At 33.5% G+C, this 25,403-nt stretch overlaps 1 protein-coding gene and 1 non-coding gene across 2 annotated transcripts; one reads left to right on the forward strand and one right to left on the reverse strand.

Moving 5' to 3' along the window:
* The first annotated feature begins 8,816 nt into the window (after nucleotides 1-8,816).
* On the forward strand, nucleotides 8,817-9,212 carry LOC100253774 (uncharacterized). The gene is made up of 2 exons (XR_009464933.1): nucleotides 8,817-9,039; nucleotides 9,166-9,212. It is a non-coding gene; the product is annotated as an uncharacterized LOC100253774 (transcript).
* A 13,243-nt stretch (nucleotides 9,213-22,455) lies between these two features.
* LOC100852716 (F-box protein SKIP2) lies at nucleotides 22,456-25,099 on the reverse strand. The gene has a single exon (XM_010666819.3). It carries the CDS (start codon nucleotides 24,243-24,245, stop codon nucleotides 22,629-22,631), a length of 1,617 nt encoding a protein of 538 aa, XP_010665121.1. The 5' UTR covers nucleotides 24,246-25,099; the 3' UTR covers nucleotides 22,456-22,628.
* Nucleotides 25,100-25,403: the final 304 nt, after the last annotated feature.

Raw genomic sequence — 25,403 nt, forward strand, 5'->3', positions numbered from 1 at the left:
TTGGTGGTTGATTATCAAGGAAATTTTGAGAAGCTATTAGTTAAGACCGGTTCTCTCTCTCAACAGAGAGGTGAGTTGTTTCGTCACTAGTTTGAAGCAAATTGTTCGTACTGACGTAAAAGCTATAAGGAATCTTAAATTACTTTATTCTCTATCCTAGAATCAGATTAGGTGCATGCAAAACTCCCTAGGCTTAGCACAACAAAAATACATGTATTCAAAAATAATTCTATGATTTAGATAATAAGATTAGAATGCTAAACAATGATTTGAATGTTCCTAAATCGTTTTCTTGTGGTGAAAAACAAATATGATGTTGTTGAAGATCTAGTACACAAGTGATCTTCTACTCGATCACTTTCCGTTGATGCTAGACTCTTAAATAGTGGGATTTTGAAGAGTGGAGGCTAGGGATCTCTCATTGTGGAATGTAGATAATGGTGGGTAGGAAAAAGAACAAGACCCTAATCCCTAAAGGGGTATTTATAGGGTTCCTACTAAGCTTAAGTGACTTGAACCCACCTTGGGCTTATGTCACTAACCCAAAAAAGTCTTAATTGATTATCAATCCAACAAAGTTGTTTAATTAATCAATTAACCCAATTTAAAGATACTGTTTATTAACTTCTATGTAACTGACCGAAATTCTCTATTGTACCAAAATACTTAGCCTTTTTACATAGTAACTCTAGTCAATAAAAACTAGAGAAATAGTCACTACGACTTTTGTAGTATTTCGGGTATCATCCTCAAGGACTGGCTTATGAAAATTGTCAATACTAGAATAAATGAATTGTTTTTGTTTAAATCCTAAAGTGAAAAACAATATGTAAATAATGGGAAATTAAGTAAAAGAAATTAAATTAATAAAAAAAATGAATATTGATTTTAAATTCAATTGATTCAAGTTTGAGGTTTTCCACAATCCAACCTAGGGTATAGAAATTAGAGAAAACAAGGGTCTTTTAAGTAATATGATCTTAGGCTTTTGGGATCTTTGGCCGCTCGCGATCAAGTTAAGTTCTATAACTCAAAATTGCATCTGAAACCTAATGTTTCCTTTTTAAAACAGATTCCTAAAACCATCAAATGAATGAGATTGATTACCAATTTAAGATTTGGCTTTTTAACCCTTCCTATAGATTTGTTTAGGGGCAAATAACGATAGGGAAGACGAGGATAACTAATGATTAAGAATTACCAAGAATCACTAGTATGAAGTAATAACCTACCGTATCATTCCCTAAACAAACTCACAAGGATAGGATAAAAAAATAATAAATTGTCACCCAACCAATAATTAATCTTATTGTTATAATAATTTACCCATTGTCCCTATAGGTTTCCTAGTCCTTAGGTTTTCATGCTTGAAGCCCCAAGTTGGCTCTTAGCCTCTCATGGGGGTGATGTCACATTCACAATCCATAATAGGGTAAAAATCTATAATTTAAATCAAAAGAAACTAAAAATAATATATTTAATAAAGAAGAAAAAGAAAACAAACCAAAGTTCTAATCTTCTTCCACCTTCAATGTCAAAAACTCCGGAAAAAAATCCAAGATCCCTAAAACTTAGAATTGAGAGATTTTATATAATACCATCAATTACCTAACATGTGGCACACTCTCATTGGCCACTTATTACAAAATAATTTCCTAAAAATGATTAAAAAATAATAAAATGTTGATTTCTAGTCATGTGGGGTCCACTTAGGACGGATGAAGTGCCCTAGATGCAATTCCCGAGGTAGAAAAGGCGAAACATCAAAGTGGCAATGGGTGAATTCGAAATTGGTGTCATTTCGAAGTGGATTTCAAATTCGTAAATTGAATAGATGCAATTCCCGAGGTAGAGGAGGTGGAACATCAAAGTGGCAGTGGGTGAATTCGAAATTGGTGTCATTTCGAAGTGGATTTCGAATTCACAAGTTGAATTTCGAAATCATAAGTTGAATTTCGAAATCATTTCGAAATGACCCTCCAGCTTGGTGCAATTGTCTTCCAATGGCCATAACTTCTTCATTTTAGTTCTGATTTACACACCGTTTGAAGCGTTAGACTCTTGACTTCCCGAGCTTCGAAACAATATATAGTATTTATATAATGGACTCCATAAAGTGCTCTAAATTTGTCCTCAAATCAGAGTATATAATGCCATCAGATTTTTGAGTTCTAAATTTCCATGCAGATGAATCTTGCTTTATGCCTCATTTCCTATGCTTTCTTGCCTATTTTCTTACTCCATAATGGTCATTTCTCATATTTCAAACTCATGATATCCTTGTCTTGCCTTTCCTTACGTTCAATGAGTCTTGACTCACTTATTTATTCATTTAGTCATTTCTTGATTTTTCAAAATCTAAAGTCATTCAATTTGCACCATTTTCTTCCCTTGAACCTGAGATAAGTCTCCAAAGTACAAATTAAACTCATGGCTAGGGCTTTAGCATTGATTTAGGTCAAGTTGGGTGATTTAAGTGTCCTTTGGTGCACAAATCATATCGAATATGTACCATTAGAGCACATATTTTGGCTCCAATTAGTAACCTTATGAAATTTCAAAACACTCTTATGCATATAAGTGAACCAATAACTAATCCAACCACCATAAATCATACCACCAAGGTATATGAGTTTGAACAGGGACCATTGAGACTCATAGGATAATATTAGCCCCTTCATAATACAATTTTGAAGTTGATTCAATATCTCATTATAGAGAATCAACTACACTACAATACGTTATGTAAATAACAATGAGACACTAAGTACTTGGGTTTGTGAGTTGTGATCTGTTGTATATAATCCCTCCATGAATTGGTATTTGTAATCTAATAAGGTAAAAATTATCAACCTCTTAAGATTACCTCTACCATCCTTAAGTTCATATCCTCTTGCAATGTGATTAATAGACATATCCTAGCTCACAAAAATCTTATGTTAAGTTTCACTTAAGGAGTTACTATGACCATAATTTACTTGAATACACCTCTTTAAGATCACCTAAAGGGATACACTATTTCAATCCTATGAGATATCATGGTGTTTCTATTGAGTATGTCTATTGTTATCAACTTCTATCAACAGTGACACAATCCATAGAAATTATATGATTACTTTAAGATCTCACACATTAATTAAAGTCATGACTAACTTTGACAAAATTTAGTTTTCTTTCAAGGTTGAGTGACAATATAATATAATAGCTTAATAAAGTCATGATTACCCGATAATTTTATGTCATGACTCACTATAGGTCATATCTAATGTATAACCATACACACTAATGCACTCACTATGGGAAGTCCATCTTGATGGTTAAGACAAGTTATCACTCCAATTAGGAGGTAGTGCATTATATCCTCAAACGGATTGCCTAAGTTTATGAACCAACTGTGAACAAAGTCATTTACTTGCATCTTCCATGCAACTCCTAATGCACCCTTGTTATCATTTTTATGCATTGACATTGATTTGAATATTCAACCCAAATCATTTGCATTATACACGAGTTGGGTGTTGCAGAAAGGATACAAGTCACGAGTTTTGTGCAAGATGATAAGTTGTTCATAATCAATTCAAGATTTGGGTAATCTAATAGAAACTATAGTGCACTACCTCTTTATTGGAAGGATGACTTATCTTGACCATCAGGATAAGGTCCCCATTGTGAGTGCACTATTATGTATGGTTACATATTGAACATGGCCTACAATGAATCATGATGTAAGACTATTAGATAGTCATGATTGACCAAACTATTATATTACATGGACTCTTAATCTTAAGAGGATATTAAGTTGTACCAAAATCAACATGAAACGTTAACCTATGGGTAAGAGCTTAAAGTGGTCATATATTTCCTATGGATTGGGTTACTATTGATAGAAATCGGAAACAATAAGCATTCTCAATAGAGGTAGTATGATATCTCATGGGATTAAGACTCCCATTGGGCGATCTAAAAGACACATGATTATGAAATCTATGATCATAATAATTCCTTTAATAGAATTTAACATATGCTCCTTAGAGTTAAAGTATGTCAATTGATTATGTAATAAGAAAATTTTTAATTCAATGACTGGAGAGATAATCTTGATGGGTTGATAGCATTATCTTGTTAGATTATTGACACAAGTTCATAAGGAGTCTATATGCAATGAATAGTAGGTTACAAACCCGAGCTTTGCTCGTTATAATTCCATAAGATATTGGAGTGCAATTAACTTTCTTTAGTGTAGTATTGAGTCAACTTCATAATTGAATTATGAGAGAACCAATATTTTCCTATGGGTCCCAATGGTCCTACTTGAGCTCTTATTTCATGGTCACATGTTTTGAGGGTATTATGGGTATTTGTAATTCATAAGTGTGTGTAAAGGCATTTTGATAGAAAAAAATATAAGGTTATATTAAATATAATGAATGGTCTTTCTAGAATAGACTAATTAATTAATTGGAGTCCATTAAGGCTAATTAATTAATTAATTAAAACTCAAGTGAGTTGGATTAGGTGACCCAAGCCCAATTTGAGCTCAATTCACTTAAGCCCACAAGAAAGCCTATATAAACCCCTTTTAAGGGTTAAGGTTTCACTCTTCCTGCTCAAATTTTTTAGATTCCAAAGAAAAGAATCCTAACCATCCTCCAGAGAGAAAAAGAAATCCACCATTTTCTCATGCCAAGACCCATGGAGAGAGAAATCGGGTGGAAGATTATTGGGTAGACAAGTTCTATGATGACTGTCATGGTTTCAAAGTATTCATTAGATGAAAATCGATTTGGGAATATCTAAATAACAAGTTTAAGCTTTTTAACTTTAGATCTTTATTCTATAATGGTTTTTGCAACCATATGTTTATGCTACAATAGTTCTAGAGAATCCCAAGTATAAATGCATGCACCTTATGTGATCCAGGGCTAGGGAATTGAGTAATCCAAATTCCCAACACTTTAAATCTCATAAGGTTATCGTAAGGCATTGATTAACATACCTTTGTATCAATCCTTAGCATATGCAAGTAGGACCGCTTTAGGTGATTCTATTGTTGGGATAAAACCCTTAAAAACAAGATATGATGTAATAGAATTAGACTTGACTTTCCTTTCTATCAATTATAAGCATTGATATTGATTTGAACATTCAAACTCATATCACTTGCATTGTACATGACTTGAGAGCATTAAGAGTTGCACAAAATATATAAGTCATGGTTCCTTGAAAGATGATAAATTGTTCCAGTCAATTCATGGATTTGGGTAATCCAATAGAGATTATAATGCATTACCCTTTAATTGGAGGGATGATTTATCTTGGTTGTCGAGAGAGGATTTCCATGGTGAGTACATTGGTATGTATGGGTACACATTCAACAAAACCTACGATAAATCATGATGTAAGGTTATTGAGTTGTCATGATTTAGCAAGCTTCTATATTGTACAGACTCTCAACCTTGAGATACTATTGAGCTTATATTGAAATCAATAGGAGACTTTGATATATGGGTGAGATCTTAAAGTGGTCATATATTCCCTACAATTGAATCACTATTGATGAAGATTTGTGGCAATAGGTATTCTCAATAGAGACACCTTGATATCTCTTAGGATTGAGACAATGTGTTCCCTTTAGTGATTTAAAGGATATGTGATCATGAAATTTGTGGTCACAGTAATTCTTTAAGTGAAATTTGACATATGTTTTTTATGAGCTAGATTGTCAGTTGATCCCATAATAGAAGGATATGTAATTTAAGGATTAAAGAGGTAATCTTGATGGATTGATAACCTGCCTCGTTAAATTATGGACACAAGTTCTTATGGAGTCTGCATGAAATGAATAGTTAGTCATATACTCAAGCTTTGTCTCAAGTTTGCCTCACTTAATGGTTCAATTTTAGGCAAATAGCTTGTAATAACAGTGGGATTCATTTGTATGGAATAAAATTTAATTCATAAAAATTAGTTCTATGTTATGACAAAATTTAATATCACACTTTACAATAATCTTATATATCACATTAATTATAAACATAAGATATCATATCATAGTTTTTTCATTGGGCCAAATTACAATCACATAACACGGGAAGTATTTATTGAATTTTAATGATCCATAAATTATATATATAAATATGATATAACTATAAAAAAAAAGTATTGAAACTTAAGAAAATTTAACATAATTAGGTAAAAATCTCATCAACCTTTTATTACTGAGCTCTTATCATATAATCAAACATAGTGATGATCCTGCATTAGGTTGATCAATACTTGTTTCATTGGTTGAACTATATATAATATGATCAATCATAAACAAACAAATAAATCAACATACATAATAAATAAAATTATCTCTTAGGATTTCCATAATCACATGTTGAAATTACTAATCATAAATTTGCAACTTTCATAAAATCATGCAATAGATATGATTAAAATTATAAAACACTGAAAATGTATTTTGATGCATTATTTATATACATCACATCATATATATTTTAGTTGTCCATAAGATCAAGCAATAATCAAAATTTAGAAACTTTGCTTTATGGTTTAAATTAGTTGGCTCTAATATTAGTTGTAAACTAAACTTTATACGAAAAATAATTATTAAAAAAACAATGTGGATGCATAAAACACAATAGATTCATGCACTAAAAAGATGACAAAACAATGATTTTACTCTTACCTCAATTCATAATGTCAATAACACTTCAGATATGAGCTTGAATCACCTTGTGAAATTTTAGTCAAGATCTTCAAATCATTATTATCTTATAATGGATGAGTTATGGGTTGTATGTTATTATGAGCAAAACAACAATATATATATATATATATATATATATATATCTATATATCTATATATCTTGGAACCTTAACCTTATAAAAGAGATCTATAATTCTTAGTCTTCCTATCAAAGACTATATGAAAGTTACATTTTTTATTGACCAATATTATGTACAAATTAATGGATAATGGTGACTTACTATCTTGAATACATTCATGTAATTGCATTGATTATACTTTTCCATTTGCCTTCATTACTCATAAACTTTATGTACAAAATAAATTTCATAATAATGAAGTTATAGAAGTTGTTACACCACATTCTCATAAATGAAAATTTCTCATCTCCTCATTTATAATTCTAGTATTCTACATACAAGACTCTTGGGTGCTCTCTCAATTGGTTCACCTATCTTTCAATTGATATTCTCTTAAATGAAATATATATAAATCTATATTCATTACACAAATATGATAACAAATTACTACATGTTATAGGATAAAAAAATGCTAACACCTATTGCTTTTCATCATCTTCCATTTCTTATGCACCATTATTCATCATCATTTCTCCTTCCTTCATATTCCCTATTTCACATTCTTGCTCTTCAATTTGTATTGCTTACGATATTTTTATTTTTATTTCCTATTCTTACTTTGTTTGTTTGTTTTTAGTTTTTTTGTATTCCTTGCATTCTTGTTTCTTTGCTTCATACTAATAATTTTGCAAGCTATCTCAAGTCAAAAATAATAATTATAATAATCAAAAGCACATTAAAAGTCCATTTGATAGTAATTTTATAAAGCACTTCTAATCTTTTTAACATTTAGAGTGTGTTTGGTAGTAATTTTAGGAAGTGTTTTTAATCTTTGTAACACTTGAAAATTTTCATCCTTCAAATATTAAAAATACTAAAAACACTTCCTATAATTACTATCAAATACACTTTTAAATTTAACAAATATTAGAACAATAATAAAAATTTAATTTTTTATGCTTGGTAGACATAAACCTATAGACCTTGTAAGGGTGAGCTAACCTAAATAACAATAATTACATAAACTCACCCTTTCAGTCGATGATATCATATACTTTATAAGTCATGCTCTTGGTGAACTACTTTAGTAAATTACTTGCATTATGATTTAGTTGATCAAGGATATATGGACAATTGAAGTCATAGTAGTCATATTTTGATTCAAGTATTTATGATTTTTATTTCATTTTCTACCTACCCTCATTCCGTTTCTAGTAGGTTAAATTTGCTCTAAGTGCAAATGCATGCAATCTTCATTTTTCAATATTGGATCGAGCAAAAATCAAATTTGGAATTATATTAGTTGGATTAAAGACTCGGCTAGATTAGACTTGAAGTGCAAATTTGAACTTCAGTCATTGTATGTTAATCTAGATTAATTAGATAAAAGGAAGGTTTTTTGGAATAACAGATAGTTTAGCTAAGAAAGCATTTGTAAAAAAAAAAAAGGTTTTTTGTAAGAACCCTTTACCTTCTATCGTAACAAGATTGTGTCATCCATTTTCCTTCGGGAATTATTTGGAATTCCTAAATTCCTTCTAAAGTGATTTTTTTTTTTTTTCCTCACTTGGGAGGCTTGTCCAAGGAAAGTGTGGATTTAGATTAGTTTTACAGAAGAGGTTGATTGTTAATTGATAAAGATGCTTCATAGAGGAAGCCAAATTTATTGATCACATTTTTGGCAATCTCTTGGATTATTTTTGCCACACTTAAGATGACATGGTTCCTTTGTGGGAAGATGTTGTTTTTCCTCATAAAAATAAAAATACAAGGCATAAGGAGAACCCAATGGGCCTCGAGGTCGTCCCGAGGCCCAAACAGCCCACTCAATCCAAACCACGTGGTCCATTCTAGAAACCACAAATTACCAAAAAAGAAAAAAGGGGAAAAAGTCTTCGAGTGCAAGGGCTTCAATTGCCAGGCGAAACGAAACCCACAACTGAAGCCGCCGAGTCCTCTCTCTTTTCCAAGAAGAGGTAGGATCACTCTCTTCACACAAGATTCATTCTAGCTAGGGGAAAAATATCGTCAGATCTCAGTTTTTACAAGCCAAATTTCCATCTATTTCCAATTTCTTGCATTTCCATCTGAAAATTAGGGTTCCCACTTCCCTAACTTTCATTTTCTTCGCTTCTATTTTTGTCCTTGGATTTAGTTTGTATACATTTTTCTTCCACTAGATCGATCCGAAGATCCGGATGTACGGTAATAAATTATAGGGTTTCAATTTGTATATTATCGATTTTTTTTTGGTTATTTTTTCAATGCTAGTACGTCCGCTTTGTATAAAATTTGATTCTGGGATTTTTTTTTTGTTTTTTGATGGGAAAGTTGAGATATTGAATTACAGCATCAAGTCTCTTCCAGAGAGTCTGGGGGTTAGTGGTTTATTATAGGCTGTTTTTTGAAATCTGAGATTGTACTGCGGTATTTTGATGTTATAAAAAGTGATAAACTGTTTTCAGTCATTGCTGAGTTGATTCTGGGAATGTTTCTTTATGCCAAGATGGAGTTAATTTATTTACATTTTTGGTTGCAGTTTTGATTTTTGAGTTGATGCTTGTTGATTGGTTGCATTATAAAATTGTTTCTTGGATGCAGAAAAAGTTGGAAGCCTTCTGCAGTGACTGAGCGTTTATTATTTCATCTTAATATCTATGTGAGTATTGCGTCTTTTTGTGTCTTGCCGTCCTTTTTTTTTTTTTTACTATTACTAATTGTTGAGCATAGCTAATTATATCATATGTATAGTTACCGGTATAAAGTATTTGGATTTGGAGCTTAAAGACTTTTCTTGTAAAATCTCTATTTGCTTGGTACCTGATTTTTTGGGGAATGCATGTTTGGTAGATTTAATTGATATTTTAGGCATGGGTTTGGCTTTTGCCAAACCCTTCTTGTTGACTTTTTTCTGTTTTATTTCTTCCCATTTCTTTGTGCTCTTTGTATACTTCCTAAATTTCGGGTTAATAGGTTCTTAATAGTATGATTTGCCCATAAAAGAAGGTATGCATATTTACCATTATGTAATTTAGCTTATCAATTTTATTAAGCAAATGTGGTTTACTCAACTGCAATTCTTACTAAATAAGTTTGCAACTGTGAAGTCATTTCTGAATTCTGATAACAGCAGTAAAAATTTGAACAGTGTTGGCCCCATGTTTGTTGCTAAAAGCCACAGTTACTGTATGATGATATGTAGATTCATTTTTCCTATGGAACCACAATGATGTCCAAGTCCTGCCAGGCTGTTTTGTATGGATAAAAGTCTATACTAAGAAGCCTTTTGTGTGTGTGTGTGTGCGTGCACACGTGTGTGCTTTTTTGTTTGTTTTCCCTGTGAGGGGAGACGGGGTTTAGTTAGTGGTTTGAGAGTGCAGAATCAGCAACAAACCTGGTGTGTGGTGTTGACGTTGGAGCCATAGGAATTCCTTAGGCAGTTTATACCATCCATACATAGTGTTTTGATCTAAGATTTCAATTCTTCCATGTTTCAGCAGTAGCATATTGTTCCATGGAGCTAAGGTCCAAAATATGGAAGAAACAAGTGTTTCCGTATCCGTAATAGTGCGAAACAGTAGTGGTTGGATGGTAATGCACCATACTTATGTGACATTGCATTTCAGTTTTCACATGAGGGTATTTCTACTTACCAAATTCTAAAGCTGTGTTGTGGATGCTACTGCTCATTATTAAAGCGGATGGCTTAAGTTGAGATGTTTATGGGTTTGTATAATACCAACCATTGATTCAAATGGAATGTAAGCTCAGTTTAGTTTATTTGTGGTACAGCATGTTGAACATCTAACAGACTCTATTTGCACGAAATAATGCTAATGGAGACAAGAACATTGATACGAATAGGTGGTCATATCCCTGATAGTGCTGGATTCACCCAATATGTTAGTAAGGGAAGCTTAATGTGCTATAACCTAGTGTTTACATGTTCCTATGAGCATAGTTTTAAAAAGCTCAAGGTGCCCCAAGGCACAAAGTCCTCCCGGAGCATAAGGCGCAAGGCGCAGACTTTAGTGAAGTGAGGCACACCTTAATTTACATATATAATTTTATATAGTAGTACGCTTGGAAAGGTACACTGCTGCTTCTTCTTCTTGCATGAGACAGGGAGCCCTAATCTGGGCTGGACCTTTTCTTTTAAAAAATTTTTGTTGGGTCAAAACCCCAATCTGGGATGTCCCCCCCCACCCCTTTTTTATTTTTTAGAATTTTGTTGGGTCAAAACACATTAAAAAAAAAAAGGCCCAGATTAGGGCTCTCTGCTCCACCTCTGCAACTCGTTCATAGTTTGTGGAGGAAGAAGAAGAAGAACAGGAGAAGGGAGAAGGGAGAAGAAAAAGCGTACCTTTTTAGGGCTTTGCGCTTGGCCAAAGGCGAGCACCTAAGCCACGCCTCCTTCAACAGGCGTTGCCTGGAGTAAGGTGAGGCGCCAATGGTTTGTGTTGTGCTGCCTTGCACCTAGGCATGCCTGAAATGCGCTTTTCACAACTATGCCTATGAGTGAAAATGACTGATGACATTGGTAGTGGTTATGAGTTAGTGCTTATTAAAGGAGCTAAGTGCAGAGGGGATGGCTGAAATTCACACCACTGTCACTAGAGTCAATTAAGATTTCTTGTTGCAAGTGAAACCCTGTTTGTGAATCCAAGGGTGGGTGGAACAGGCTTGTTTTTTCTAGACCTACATTGTAGGGATGAATGGTGAGGATAAATGCATTTGAGAGCAACTGGTTAGTCAAGATATTGATATCTCAGATTAGATCATCATCGTGCACTTTATTTTCCCTAGCTAGTAAGTGCAGATGGTTGATGAAATGTTAAAAAGGCAAATCATAGTGCTGTGGTTGTGAATAATGGAAGAAAAAGTGTCTTCTTTTGAAGTTAAAAAGAGCTTTCTATGAGAAAACAAAGAAAATTTATATATATATATATATATATAACTAAATAAGTAAATAGAGACTTTTTGCAAATTCAGCTGATTGTTTTTTATGCTTTTATTACAAAATCCAGCTGATGCTTCAGTGGATATGAATATGAGTACCAGAGATTAGTCATGAGCCATTATTCTTCTCATGGACTAGATGATTTAGCATATTTAGATTTCAAGCACTGTTTAAGTTATATCTTTGTTGTATGATGATATGAAAGACCAGAAAAGAAGAAAGAAAGGAAAAGAAAAGAAAAAATAATTCTTGGCAATCATACAAAGTTTCCTACACAATCACACATGGAGGTTTATTGGCAATCACCAATTGGAAGGAGGCAATCACACCCTCAAAGGAGGCATAATAGATGCTGGAAATTATTATTATAATTTTTGTTTCTTACTTTGAGAGACTATAAAAGTATATGTAGACTCCTATGACTCTTTCCTAATAGGGAAACTTCCATTACCCATTTCTTTATTGCAAGAATAGGAAAAGATATAGGAAAGGAATATTATTTAGAAGCTAAAGAAAAGGAATTTCCTAACATTATAAGAAAAAAAATATAAACTTGAAAAAAATAAACCACTAACTAAAATATAAGCTCAACAAGCTAAAATGTAAACTTAATAAAAGACTACTAAAATTTAATCCTACCAGATATTGGAACCAAACTAAACTTTTCAATTTTTCTTTCTTTTCTTTTGGGGTAAATATCCTCATCATTCTCTCCAACTTGAAAGAAACTTGACTTTGAGGTCATAGACTTTCCTCGATCTGTTGAATTCCAAAGTAAGCTCTTCCAATCTTTCTTCATGTTCATGCTGTGCAAATGAATTAATTGTGGACAAAAAGTGATTTTGTGGAGATAAATCTTGCTTGTGAAACATCAAATTGTGAATTTTCACTCATCTGACTTGATTCAAACCTGTCCACTATTGCAGAGTGTGTATAACGCACAATATGTATTTGAAGGCCATGAAAACATGTTGGATCTTTTTATATTGGTGCAACTCTGAGATTCACTTGATGTTAACATATAGTAATTTTCTTAAGGGAGAAACCTTTTTAGTTATTCTCTAATTTAGTTTATAGTGTTCAATTGTGTTGCCAAACCACAGATTCCAGGAGTTATGTCTACTTGATCGTCATCATTTGATTCTTTGCTAGACTAATAGCTAAATATCAATACTTCATTGTAGTCAATAATCTTATTTGTCTATTTGTGTAAACCTGTACATCATTCTTTGGAGTTTAGATTAATAGACTTAGTTTATGTATAAATATATAACTGTGTATCTTGCCTTTTATCAATTTAGGGCGGACGAAGAGCCTGTTGATCCAAAGAAGTATCTTGAAGAATCTTGCAAGCCTAAGTGTGTGAGATATTTGCGTGCATATGAGGTGAGTCATATTGAGCATCGGACTTGCAACTAGAATAATCTAATAACCAAAGCAAGTCCTTACTTCAATAGTGATGAATTTGTTTACTGAATATTGCAGATAATTGGTTTGAATTCTTAATCAGTATGTCAAGTGTTCTTAAAATGGAGCCCTGTATACTTCCACATCACTTACATAGTTAGCTTATGGATATTTCAACTATCAATGGAATATGACCAAGTTTTTTTGTTTTTTATTTTTCATGTGTTTCTACACCCATTTCTTTGCATGATAGTACTGATAATAATGAATAGCCTTATGCTTGTATTCTTGAATTTCATTAGCTTGGGCATTAGAAAGAGATGTCCTAGTTGATTTGTAACATTGAAACCAAATGCGCCTACAAGTGAGAGCTAATAATAATTTTTTTCTTCATAGGCAAAGATAGAATATATTAAAAGTGTCTAATAGAAGGGCACATAATGAGAGCTAATAATAATGAGGAAAGGGAAGGACTTATCCCATCTTAGAGGCCTGGTGCTTTGCTACGTGATAGCAAGGAGGAAAATATCGAGATATATCGGCGATATATTGCCGATATATCGTGTATTGGGAGGGATCGACACGATATTTCATGGAGAAAAATCAGAGAGGAGATATTTCCGTAAATATCGCCAAAATATCACCGATATATCGGCTCGGGGAGATATATCGGAGATTTTTTGAAATAATCGCCTCTGGTGGCAAAATATCGGTGATATATCGGAGATATATCATTGATTTTTTGGCGATATTTCCCCTCCTTCATGCAACGTGATCTGATGGCCCAGATCACGCCCGTGTTGATCCGACAGCCTAGATGTGATTCCAATGGTAATATGGCGATCCAACGACCAGATTGCTCCCAACTTTTGATCCAATGGTCAAAATTGATTTTCAACGGTAAATTAATGTTCCAACGGCTATTTTGGCCCAAATTTCTTCTATAAATAGCCCAAATTTCATCTATTTCATCCATTTTTGCTTTCATTCTTCATTTTCTCTCTCATTACTCCAATTTTTATTAAGGTTGCTCAATTATTTAATCATTTTAAGGTATATTTGTTTTAAATTGTAATTAATTTTGTTTGCAATTGTAATTAATTCATGTCTTTTCAATTAATTAGTATGTTTGCAATATGGATGATTTAATGCTATTTTTACATTCAATTGTAATTAATTTTTATATTTTTATTGAATTAACTTAGGTTAATTTGATTATTTAATTATAAATTGATATGTTTATTTTAGATGATTATTTGTGATTTATTTTCACATTTAGAATTAAATTAAACTAGTTAACTTAGCTAAATTATTTAATTAATTTAATTAACATGCTAAATTATTTAATTAATTTAATTAACATGAACTAGTATATTTTGAATATGAAATATGTTTATTTAATGAATTTAATGTATACAAATTATTGATATTTAATGAAATGAAATATTTTATGTGACTTTATAATGAGAACAATTACAAAATTAACATTTCTTATAGATCGACATGATATAATTACATCTAATATCGCAAATTATATCATATATATATATATATATCAAATTTTTCAATAAAACAACTTTAAAATGTCCATTATACTTCTAATTATATTATTATGAGGTTTTCTTAGCATTTCCACAAGTTTTTAACAATTTTAAGTCTACCGATATTTTTTTCCAGAATATCCGCCGATATGTCTCCGATATATCCGTAAAATCGAAGTACCGATATATCCGTGATTACCGATATTTTCATCCTAGTGTAGGAGCACCCCAATAAGCAACATTGATGATTTGACGCAACCCCATATCATGCTTCGATGAACCTAACTTTTCCTTAGACACCCAAGATATGACTGCAGCTGACTCTTCCTCCACTAGGAGATAGGACAGCTAAAAAATGTAGCCAAATGTAATCCTTTTGAGAAGGCCTGGATTCTGCCTCTGTAAGTGATCCTGGTCCAGAAGGTTTGGTCTAAGCTCTGAGCACTCTACCATCACGATCCCAACATCACACCCCCTATTTCGTCTGTCTCGTCAAAATTTGATTCTCTCTCATGACTCCATCAAATGATCTTCAACATCACCATCATATCACTAGTAAGATCCTCCAAGAAATCATTATCATATATAATTGTCCTAACATCCTTGCAGTTAGTGTTGATTTCCACTTATCCACGAATTATAATGATCTCTTTCCTTCATTTATTAATGGTAAGAACAAGCCAACCTACTCATAGAACAGGGAATCTAAGAACAACACCATGGAGAAGCTCTTCATTTGCAATGTAGCTTTGGACCACTCCAAAAAGGATTTAATGAAGACCTCCTTCAACCTTTGCTTTGAGAGCTCTTCTTCATTGAAAATTCTTGGGTTATGCTCTGACCATAGACACCAAAACAAAGATAGAAGGGCCAAATGCCAAACAGTTCTCTTCTTGTCCAATCCATTAAATTTCCTCTCAAAAAGGATATTTCTCATTGAAGTTGGAAACAACAATTCAGGCCGAAGGCTGCTAAGAGACACCCAAAGCACTCGTCTTCTCACTGTGAATCAAAATATGATAAATCAATTAAGCCCTTATTTCTAAAAGTTTAACCCAATTGTTGTACCCAAGATTTACAAAATATATACCAAAAGCCCATAAAAACCCAAAACCTGTTAAAACCCATTGAAGATTAAGGCTTAAATCTTTTATATAATGCATACCAAAAGCACACAGAAACATAAAACCTATAAATACTTGTTGAATATTTGAGGTTTGAATCTCAACAGCCTGTTAAGCTGAGGCTTTAAGCCTCAATTAGATGTACTAAAGGTTATAGTATCGAGGCTAATTCACATCACCTCATCTTGAGTTAAGCTTCAGGCAAACCTTTTACTGTTGTAATGCACTACAGTAGTACTAGGCTTGGGGAGGCTATCTGTTGATATTTCTTTGGTCACATTCCTTGGGAATGTGTGTCATACACCTAGTTGATGCTTTGCATTAATATACCTGTAGCATTAACCCTATAGTCTTGGTTGCCTCCCATGTTCTTTAACAAGCGGGCATTTGTTAAAAGAAGTATGATATGTACTTGAATAAACCTGCCCACTTTTAGGTGTGTCAGATGTGACTTGTAGGGTTAAAAATTTAACCTTATCAATGTAAAATATTTCACTCTATATTGATAAAGTTAAGGGAAAGTGATGTGTATGTGTGATTACATGGATAGGGTTGTTAAATGCTGTCAAGGAAATATCAAATATTTATTTTCAGAAATTAGACCACATATCAGTCTTATGCTTAGGAAAATTTGTAGTTTCTTGTCTCAGTGACAATGGAGATGAGTACTGAGTAATTAGGGTTCAATGTGTTTAATATAGCCATTCTCAATGTCACTTGAGTGGGTGATTGTAAGGGGTTGGGGGATGGGCCTAGAGGGGAAGTGAATGCCTGATTTTAGGAGAGGTCTCTTTGATTGGGAGTTACTGTGGGTGGAGTCATTGGAGTTATCACATTGAAGAGTACGTTAGAAATGTGGAGACAAGTTATTATGGAAGGCTTTCAAATAGGGGTTTTTATATAAAATCCTATTATGAGGCTCTCATTGCTGAGGATATGGGTTCCTGGCCAAGAGATTTGGACTGTCAAAGTTCCTTCCAAACCTATGATCCTTTATTTTTTAGGTGATGTGGCAGAAATTTCTAACAATGGATCAACTGATGTAGCATGGTCGGGTGGTTGTTAGCAGATGTTGTATATGTAGGGAAAATCTCCAATCATATTCTAATTCATTATGGAGTCTAATCTCTCTTTATTTGGAGTATCTTGGGTTTGTCTCCATGCTATCATGTTGGGACAGGATGGTGAACAAGAGATGGAATCAGCCTGGAAAGTGGGTCTTCTTTGTTTCTGTTGGGTGCTTTGTTGATAAATTTTCTTTTTGCCTATCAAAAAATAAATGAATAAATAAAAGGGAAGAATGGATTGGTAAAAGGAAATCGCTATCTGGGACTATGTCACCAAAGATTCAACTGTCCTGGGAGTCTCTATCAGTGGTGAAATGTGATAAAATGAAGAAAGGGTGCCTGCTTATATCACTTAATAACAAGCAGGCATCAACAATAATATTTGGCTCTTTATGGCATGTAATTCCACACCATGTTTGGTGTTTTTGAACTTTATATAGTAGTTCTGTTAATACTCTCAGCATTTAGCTTGAATTTTGTAATTTTCTCCCTTTTAGGCAGCCCAAGATCATTTATCATTTTTTTTTTTATGCTGTTTCACCTATTGCAGGCATGTGAGAATAGGGTCAAAGAAGATGAAACCGGACATAAACACTGTACGGGGCAGTATTTTGACTACTGGTCTTGTGTTGATAAATGTGTAAGTTCTCTTCACAAGAAATATGAAAAATAGGAGTACCTAGGTAGTATATTCTATATAGTTAAAGAACTTATATTGTTAATTTACATTATTGCCTTACTCATCTGCTGAAATTGGTATTTGGAAATGCAGGTTGCCCCAAGGCTTTTTACTAAACTGAAGTGATCTGGAGGTAGCTTAAAGTGTTTTACCTCGTTGTCATCTTATTTTCTTTCTCTCTGCAACACCATTTAAACTTCTACCAAATGTTTGGTTGGCTCATTTTTCACCTGAGACTATATGTTGCTGTTTGGCTCTATCCCCAGGCAACTATCTTTTTTTGAACACTTGAGATTTCTCCCTTAGAATAAAGGATGGTTTTGTGGGCTGTTTGCTTTGTTTACTTGTTGTAGTTCTAGCCATCTAGGTTGTGTAGCCCAAAATGGCTTAGACTATCTCCACTGTATCCATAGCTTGTTAAACCAAAGATCGGAGCAAAAATTGTAGCATCATAAATCGAGGTTTAAATACAATAATTTGGCCTTCTACTATAAAGATGGTTGGTGATACCCAAATTATATGTTAAAAACATTTCGGGTTTTCAAGTAGACTTTTATTTTATGGAACATTGAGGAATAACTTTGAAAAGTAGTTTTCGTAGAAACGTTTCAAACAGGGCCTTAACAATCTGACTCCTCTCAAAGTAAGTTATTGTAGGGTTAGATTACTTGCTATTTGAATTAATTGACCTATTCTGATTCACCTGGCTTTGAATAGATGAACAATTTCAGACTCTTTTGTGTTCTTTGTTGTGGTAAAGAACTCTAGAAGGCTTGAAGCTGTGTTTGTGAACAAGTTTTGCTCTTTGTTTATACTTATTTTGTGATTAGTGGTTTGTGTTTTTTTTAGTGCTTCAAAACAATAAAATTGTAAGTTTGACATTAGCTGTGATTAGCGTAAGTATAACGACGTAACAACAACTCTTGGATGTGATGATCCCCTTTCCTCCCATGAATGAACTTGGTTTACGTCTATTTCATTTCACCTCTACCACTCTCCAAATTCTGTCCTATTCAAACCAATCCTGAAGTGGATGGTAGTGCGAGTATGACTTTTTTCACCCACATATTTTCCAGGCGTTTTGGTTAAATACACCTAGTACATGATGATTGGAAATTTCATCAAATATCTCATTTACTTATTTATTATTTTTATTCATCGAAGAATTTTCAAATCAGTGGGGACTAGTTATATTTAGGTATAAACTTAAGGGAAGTGAGTGAAGTTAACCCTTCGTAATATGAAAAAGTTAAAAGTTAATTTATATCGTTAACTCATGTAATATTAGTTAGTAAATCTTATGTGATATTAATAAATATGGTAAAATATTAAATTTGTTAAACTGAACTTAATGGTTAAATGAAAATGAAAAATAACCTAAATATTTAAATTTTTTTCGTAAAATAAAATTGTTAATGTTATATGGAAAACAATTTTTTATTAGAAAATTAATTGTAAATATAACCATTAATATCTTAATGATTGATTGGTAATTGTGGTTCGGATATGGTTTTGAGTTTGAATTTTATCATTTTGTGTTAGAAAAATTGTGAAACAATTTTTTTGACAGTACTTTTAAATAAAAATGTGAATAAAAAATTTCTCAGAATTTGAAATTTATTTATTTTTAATAAATGGATATAAGTAAATTAAAAGGAGTTAATTATAATTTTAATCAAAGGTTATCTAAATACCAACTAAGAAATTATATCCTAGGAATGAAAAACTTTAAACTAAAATCAAGTAAGCTCAAAATCAATTATAAAAGTATATTAGCTATTAAATATTGATAAGCAATACCAAATGTTGCTCAAACACATTCATGTTCTTTATAAAATATGATTTTATTTATGTTTTTAAAACTATATTTTGAAAATCATTATTGTTTTAAGTCTTAAGAGTTATTGCACAAGTTATTATCATTTTTTTTTGTTTTTGTTTAAAATTGTATAGTACTTATTTTTGTTTTCAATTTAAAATTTTTGAAAATTTTTTATCCTATACAATAAAAATTATTTTTAAAAAATCTTTCAAAGTATAGAAAATAAAGTTAGATAACATTTCAAGTTACAAAATAATTTTCTTTTTCCTTAGAAAACATAATGGTCTATTTAAGAATTGTTTTAGAAAAATATTATAAAAAACAGTTTTTGAAAACAGTTTTTAAAAGATTCTTCAATGTTTTTCTACAATAAAAGTTTATTTGAGAAATTGGAATGTTTTTGACTTGTTTTAGATATTTTTAAATATATTTTTTAAAGTAAATTTTATATTTAGGATTTTATTTGCAATTATTCTTCATATTTATTTTGTTATTTTTGAAAATAGAAACAAGTGAAGAAGCACCTAATTTTGTTTCAAAACATTTTCCAAAACTATTATGATATTTGATAGAGGAAAATTTTGTCAACTTGTTTTTTATATTTTCAAATATTTTTTTAAAAAATAAATTTTAAATATAATGATTTATTTTCAATTATTCTTAGCATTTATCCAATTATTTTTAAACAATAATTAGAAAATAAGTATATTTTAAAAAAACATCTTATTTTTTATTTTTCGATTGCATTTTTTCAAAAAGAAAGTAGAAAATTATTTTCCTTTTTTAAGAACAAAATTTATTCATGTTATATTTTTTTTAACCAATTAACCAGAAATATTTTGGAAAACTATTTTTTTTTAAAATAATTATTAAAAACGTTCCTACACAAATCTTAACATTTTCTAGGAAAACAGCAATAAGAATATTCTCTTTTGGATGTGGATGGCATGCGCCGTCGGACCCAGCGCTGCGAGTCGGAGGATGAGAGAGGAAGGAGGTGGTGAGCCGTGAGGGTGATATTATCATATTACCGTTGAAGTGTCTCCATCCGCGTGTTGTTAAATATAAGAAATGTAGCGCTCCAAGATGGACTACACCTACTGACGCATACTTTTCTTCATTGTCCACATTTGAAACCAGGCGGCCACATCATTTTTCTCAAATAAATAAATAAATGTTTTTACCACGTTTTTAATGTTTTTAAATATGTTTTAAAAATAATTTATCTTTAATAAATTTTTATAAATACATAATTATTTGAAAACAAATAAAAATACTTTTAAAATAATTTAAAAATATTCTCCAAATTTTATTATTATTATTTTTTTAATTTTAGAGAATAACAAACTCATTTTTTTCAAAAACAATTATTAACCGGGTCTAATTTTTATTTAATTATAAATTAAAATAAAAAAATTAATGGGTATTTAGTAAATCAAGATAGAGTCTGTTTGATAATGATTTTAAAAAATGTTTCTATCCATTCTGATGCTTGAAAGATAAAAAAAATTTCAAGTATTAGAAATGTTAAAAACGCTTATTAGAATTACTACTACACATATACTTAATAATTTAATTTAAGTCATTAAATAAATTAATAGTATGTTTTGTAAAATAATTTAATGATATGATTTAAAATAAAAAATAATTTTAAATAATAAGTAAAAATAATTAATTTATTTTTAAGTTCATATCTTTATTTTATATTTTTACTTCATTTATCTTAATTATCCTCACGATCTTCTTTACTATTTCACTGTTGCTCAATATTTTTTACCTTAATTATAATTTATAAGAATAAATATATCAATTTGATTATTTAAAATATATTTTAAATTAATTTTATTAAACAAGAATTAAGAAATTAATATTTAAAATAAGAATTAAGAGTTAAGCATAATTTAACTTAAAAGTTGACATAATTGGGTTTGGGCAGCAGTAGCGACGTGCTATCTGCCAATTTTGTCGCCTACCCATGCGTCTTTGCTAATAATTGATTGTGCTCTCACGCAGCTGTGAGATGCTTAGATTTGGGATTTGAAATTTTTTTTTTTACCGCCTTTTTGAAAATATATTTATAAAAAATTGGTAGTTATAAAAGTAATTAAAAAATACTTTTAAAATTATAGTAATTTATGAAATATTAATTGGAATTTGGAAGTGGTATAACTATTAATTACATCGAAAAAATAATTTTAAAATTCACTACTAAAAGGAAAATTATCACTTCAAAATAAAAAATTTTATTTGATTGCTTACAAATTATCTTCTCTTTAAAAGGTAATTTTTTTTTTTCTATATGGTGGGTTTGAAAGCAATTTTCTCCCTATGGCCTTGTTAGGAACATGAGAATGAGAATGACAATTTATAATTGAATGGAGGCAAGCACTTTGAATACTGTTTGAATTTTGTCTATTCGAAAGCAAAATTGGATACTTATATTGGTATGGTTTGTCCTTATGTCAGTTACAACCAGACAAAACTCACTACCAAGGAGCTCACCACCACAACCATCAATTCAGAAACTTGTATTGCCTCCATGATTTATGATTTCAAAACTTTGAAATGCAAGATGTCATTGTCGGTTTTGCTCAAACCCAGAGAGTTTCCCAAATTCTTAATTAGCAAATGAATTAATAAATATTTTAGGTTATTAGGGGGAAAAGTCATGATGGGATGAAGAAAAGTTTTTATAGATCATATGACATGAATCGAGATGTGAGAAAAAATGGAAGATATTGGTAAAGCGAGGGGCCTCGTGATTTCAGGTGTGGATACAAATAATGAGGAAATATGAGATGTTTCGGGAATCCAATAGTTATATTTAGTTTTATCCTTTATAATATTCTTTATGGTATAATGGAAAGATTCGAGATTGTTGACTGAATGACGTTGTTAAAACTTTATGTACTTTTGTGTTAATTGTTTTATCTTTGTGTTCGTGGTCTTTTAACATTGTTTGCATTAAAACTTGTGTGAGCGTAAGAATAACAAATTCAATAAGCAGAAGGGTTGAGAAGATTTTGATGGGAACAAGTTCAATCTATACCACTTCTCAAAGCTGAACACTTGGCGTAGAAACCATGGAAAATGAGGGGAAATTTAAAGTGTAACAAAGCACTCCAATGGAAGTTGAATAACGAAACCAACAGAAATAGAAAGAAAAAGGAAATTGATTTGAAGACATGAATCCATCATCTGGGAGCATGAATTGAAGAGGAGCTCCTCCTACTGAGCTGCAGAGCATTCTCAAATTTAGACCTGAGTAAGAGTGCCCCTCTGCTGCTGCATACCACATTCGTGCTTGTGCTTGTGCTCCTCCTCCTGCTGATTCGTCCCCCACGAGTTCTCTCCCCTCCACCCCCTTCTACTCCACCACCACCTCCTCCTCCTCCTCCGGCTGTCCCTGTTTCTTCCTCTGCCATCGCCATCCCTTCCTCAAATATCATTGATCCTGCATCAACTGAAACCACCACCGAACCCCTCTGCAGTCTCAATTGGGATACGCTTACCTGTGTCACCCCCCTGCACCTCTTCACCTTCAACTTCACCAGGCTGGGGCATCCTTCACCGACGGCTTTAACTCCCGTGTCGGAGATGGGGCAGTTCTTGATGCAGAGCTTCTTCAAGGCTGTGAATTTGGAAGCGATGACTGCCAGCTCTGAGTCCCCCACTGTGTCGGTATTGCAGATTGCCATCCGCTCTAGTACTGGGCAGTTGGAAGCAAACATATTGAAGGAGCCAACGGTCACCGGGATCCCCATTAGAACCACCTCTTGGAGGTTTGAGCATCTTGTTGCAATGGACAACACTCCATCGTCCCCGATCGTCCTGCTTCCGAACCTGCTCCACGCGTCGATATGCAGCTTTCTGAGCTTCCTGCAGGAGTTGGCAATGGCGGACACACCATCGTCCGTACAGTCGGAAGCCCTGCTCAGGTATAGAACTTCGAGGTCGGGGCAGGAGGCGGAGATGGCGACGAGGCCTGGGTCGCCCATTTGGACATTCTCCATCTGAATCTCGGAGACACTAGTGGCTCCTCCTCGTTGGAGGCTCTCAAGAAGTGGGTCCCAGTTGCCGGAGCTCCGGCAGACCACCAGGGCTTTGAGAGTCTTGGAGGCGGCGAGGAGAGGGATGAAGAGGCGAGCATTGTGAAGATCCTTGATGCAAAGGCGCTCCAGGCGGTGGGGGTGGTCGAAGGACAAGGGCACATTCTGGGCGTCCAGCTTGCGGAGGCGCTTGAGGGTGAGATCTTGAAGAGAAGGGCAGTTGGAGATGAGAGAAATGAGACCACCGGCGCCGAATCCGCAGGAGGCGAACGAGAGCTTCGTGAGGAGAAGAGGGCGGTGGAGGGAGAAGGCGTGGAGGCCTTCGTCGGTGACGTCGATGCAGCCCTTGAGTTTCAGCTTCTTGAGCGAAGCCAAGAGCGTCGGGATTCGAGACAGCGCCAGGTCGTCGATGCTCACAATCTTCCGAGAACATTTCAAAGACAGAACCGAAACGGAACTGAACCGACAAAGCAGCGCCGGGAGGAACGGCGACACGTCGGAGCGAGCAAGCAGAACCAGCCGCTGCCTCGATTTGGAATCCACCGCCCTCCACCTCCTGCACACCAGCGAGCACGTGTTTCGGTCATGACAGCCCAGCTTCCCAAACACCCCCGCCAGGCACTCGTCCGGCAACCCCAATGTGAGGTCACCATCACCATCACCACCAACACCACGCCACCTGCTGCTGCCGCTGCCCACCTCCACCTTCACCGAAATTTCAGCAGAAGCAAGAGCCGTGCAAGAAGAAGAGGCTTGCCCCATCTCCAGCGCGGCACCAGTCGTCCCTTGTGAAAAAAGTAAAAACAAGTAGAACAAATAGCCAAAGCCTAATCGTCAGAGGTCAAGGCAGCATTGCTTTCATCGATGGAAACCCATGATAAGCATGGACCCTTCTCCCCCATTTGGCATTGTCCCTCGCCCGATCCATTACCCGGTAGGATGGGAACACTCGTGCCTTGGGAACCCCCTTTTGCGCTCATAGCCTAGGGTCCACCGTCCACCCCCCTCTCATGTTGTCGCCTACTGTACTCCCCTGTGAGCCTCATGTCTCTTTTGCTTTTTTTTTTTCCTTTCTCTTTCTGCAGGACCAATCGGCCAATGTGGTTGGGGAGAGTGACGGAGTAATGGGAAATCCCTTCTTTAATTAACTGCTTCCCTTCTCCTTATCCTTTTCTTCCCGCTTCCTTGGCTCCTAGAATGTGTACATGGGAAACCAAAAGAAACTGCAAGATTAGGCCTTTGGGTCCTCTACACAAAAGGGGTTTTTCCAGCTTTTGTTATTGTTGGGGACAACTTTTCCACCCTCCCCCATTACTGTAATTATAAATCCCACACATGCTGAGGCGCACGTGGCTTCTTATTTTTGGGATTAGCTGCTGCTTCTGCCCACTGCCCACTGCCCATTCCAAGGGAGCATTATTATTATTATTATCTTTTTAATTTTTGGTTCAAAATTATCCATATTAAATGTGTCAACTTTGAACAATGTTTCAGTAGGACCCATCTATAATAATGGATGATAGATGAGTGCAAGTGAATTTTTTCCTTTTTTATTTTTTTTTCTAAGATCCATTAGTGGGTTTGATATCTTTTAAATGATGATAATAAAACAATGTTATGTTGATGTTTAGCATCAATGCAGTCAATGTTATGCTTTATTGAAAGGTAAAAACAATGATGAAATAGAAGATTTATTAGCTTTTTAAAATGTAGTCCTTCTGCATTTTTAGAATTGAATGTTGACAATTTAAAATATTAACTGAAAATATTACAATTGTTCATACAACTGCTACTTGGGCGGGTTGATCCGAGCTAATCCACACCCAATTCGATATTTGATTGAGTTTGGACGATTATTTTCAATACTTGGTTGGGCTTGGATTAGGTTTTTCCAACTCGAATTCAATTTGAGTTAGACTT

Source organism: Vitis vinifera, chromosome 18 (assembly GCF_030704535.1).
Source record: "Vitis vinifera cultivar Pinot Noir 40024 chromosome 18, ASM3070453v1".
In the NCBI taxonomy this organism is placed as follows: domain Eukaryota; kingdom Viridiplantae; phylum Streptophyta; class Magnoliopsida; order Vitales; family Vitaceae; genus Vitis; species Vitis vinifera.

Coding starts and splice junctions, on each gene's coding strand:
- LOC100852716 (XM_010666819.3), bottom strand. CDS start 24,245: ATGGGGCAAGCCTCTTCTTCTTGCACGGCTCTTGCTTCTGCTGAAATT.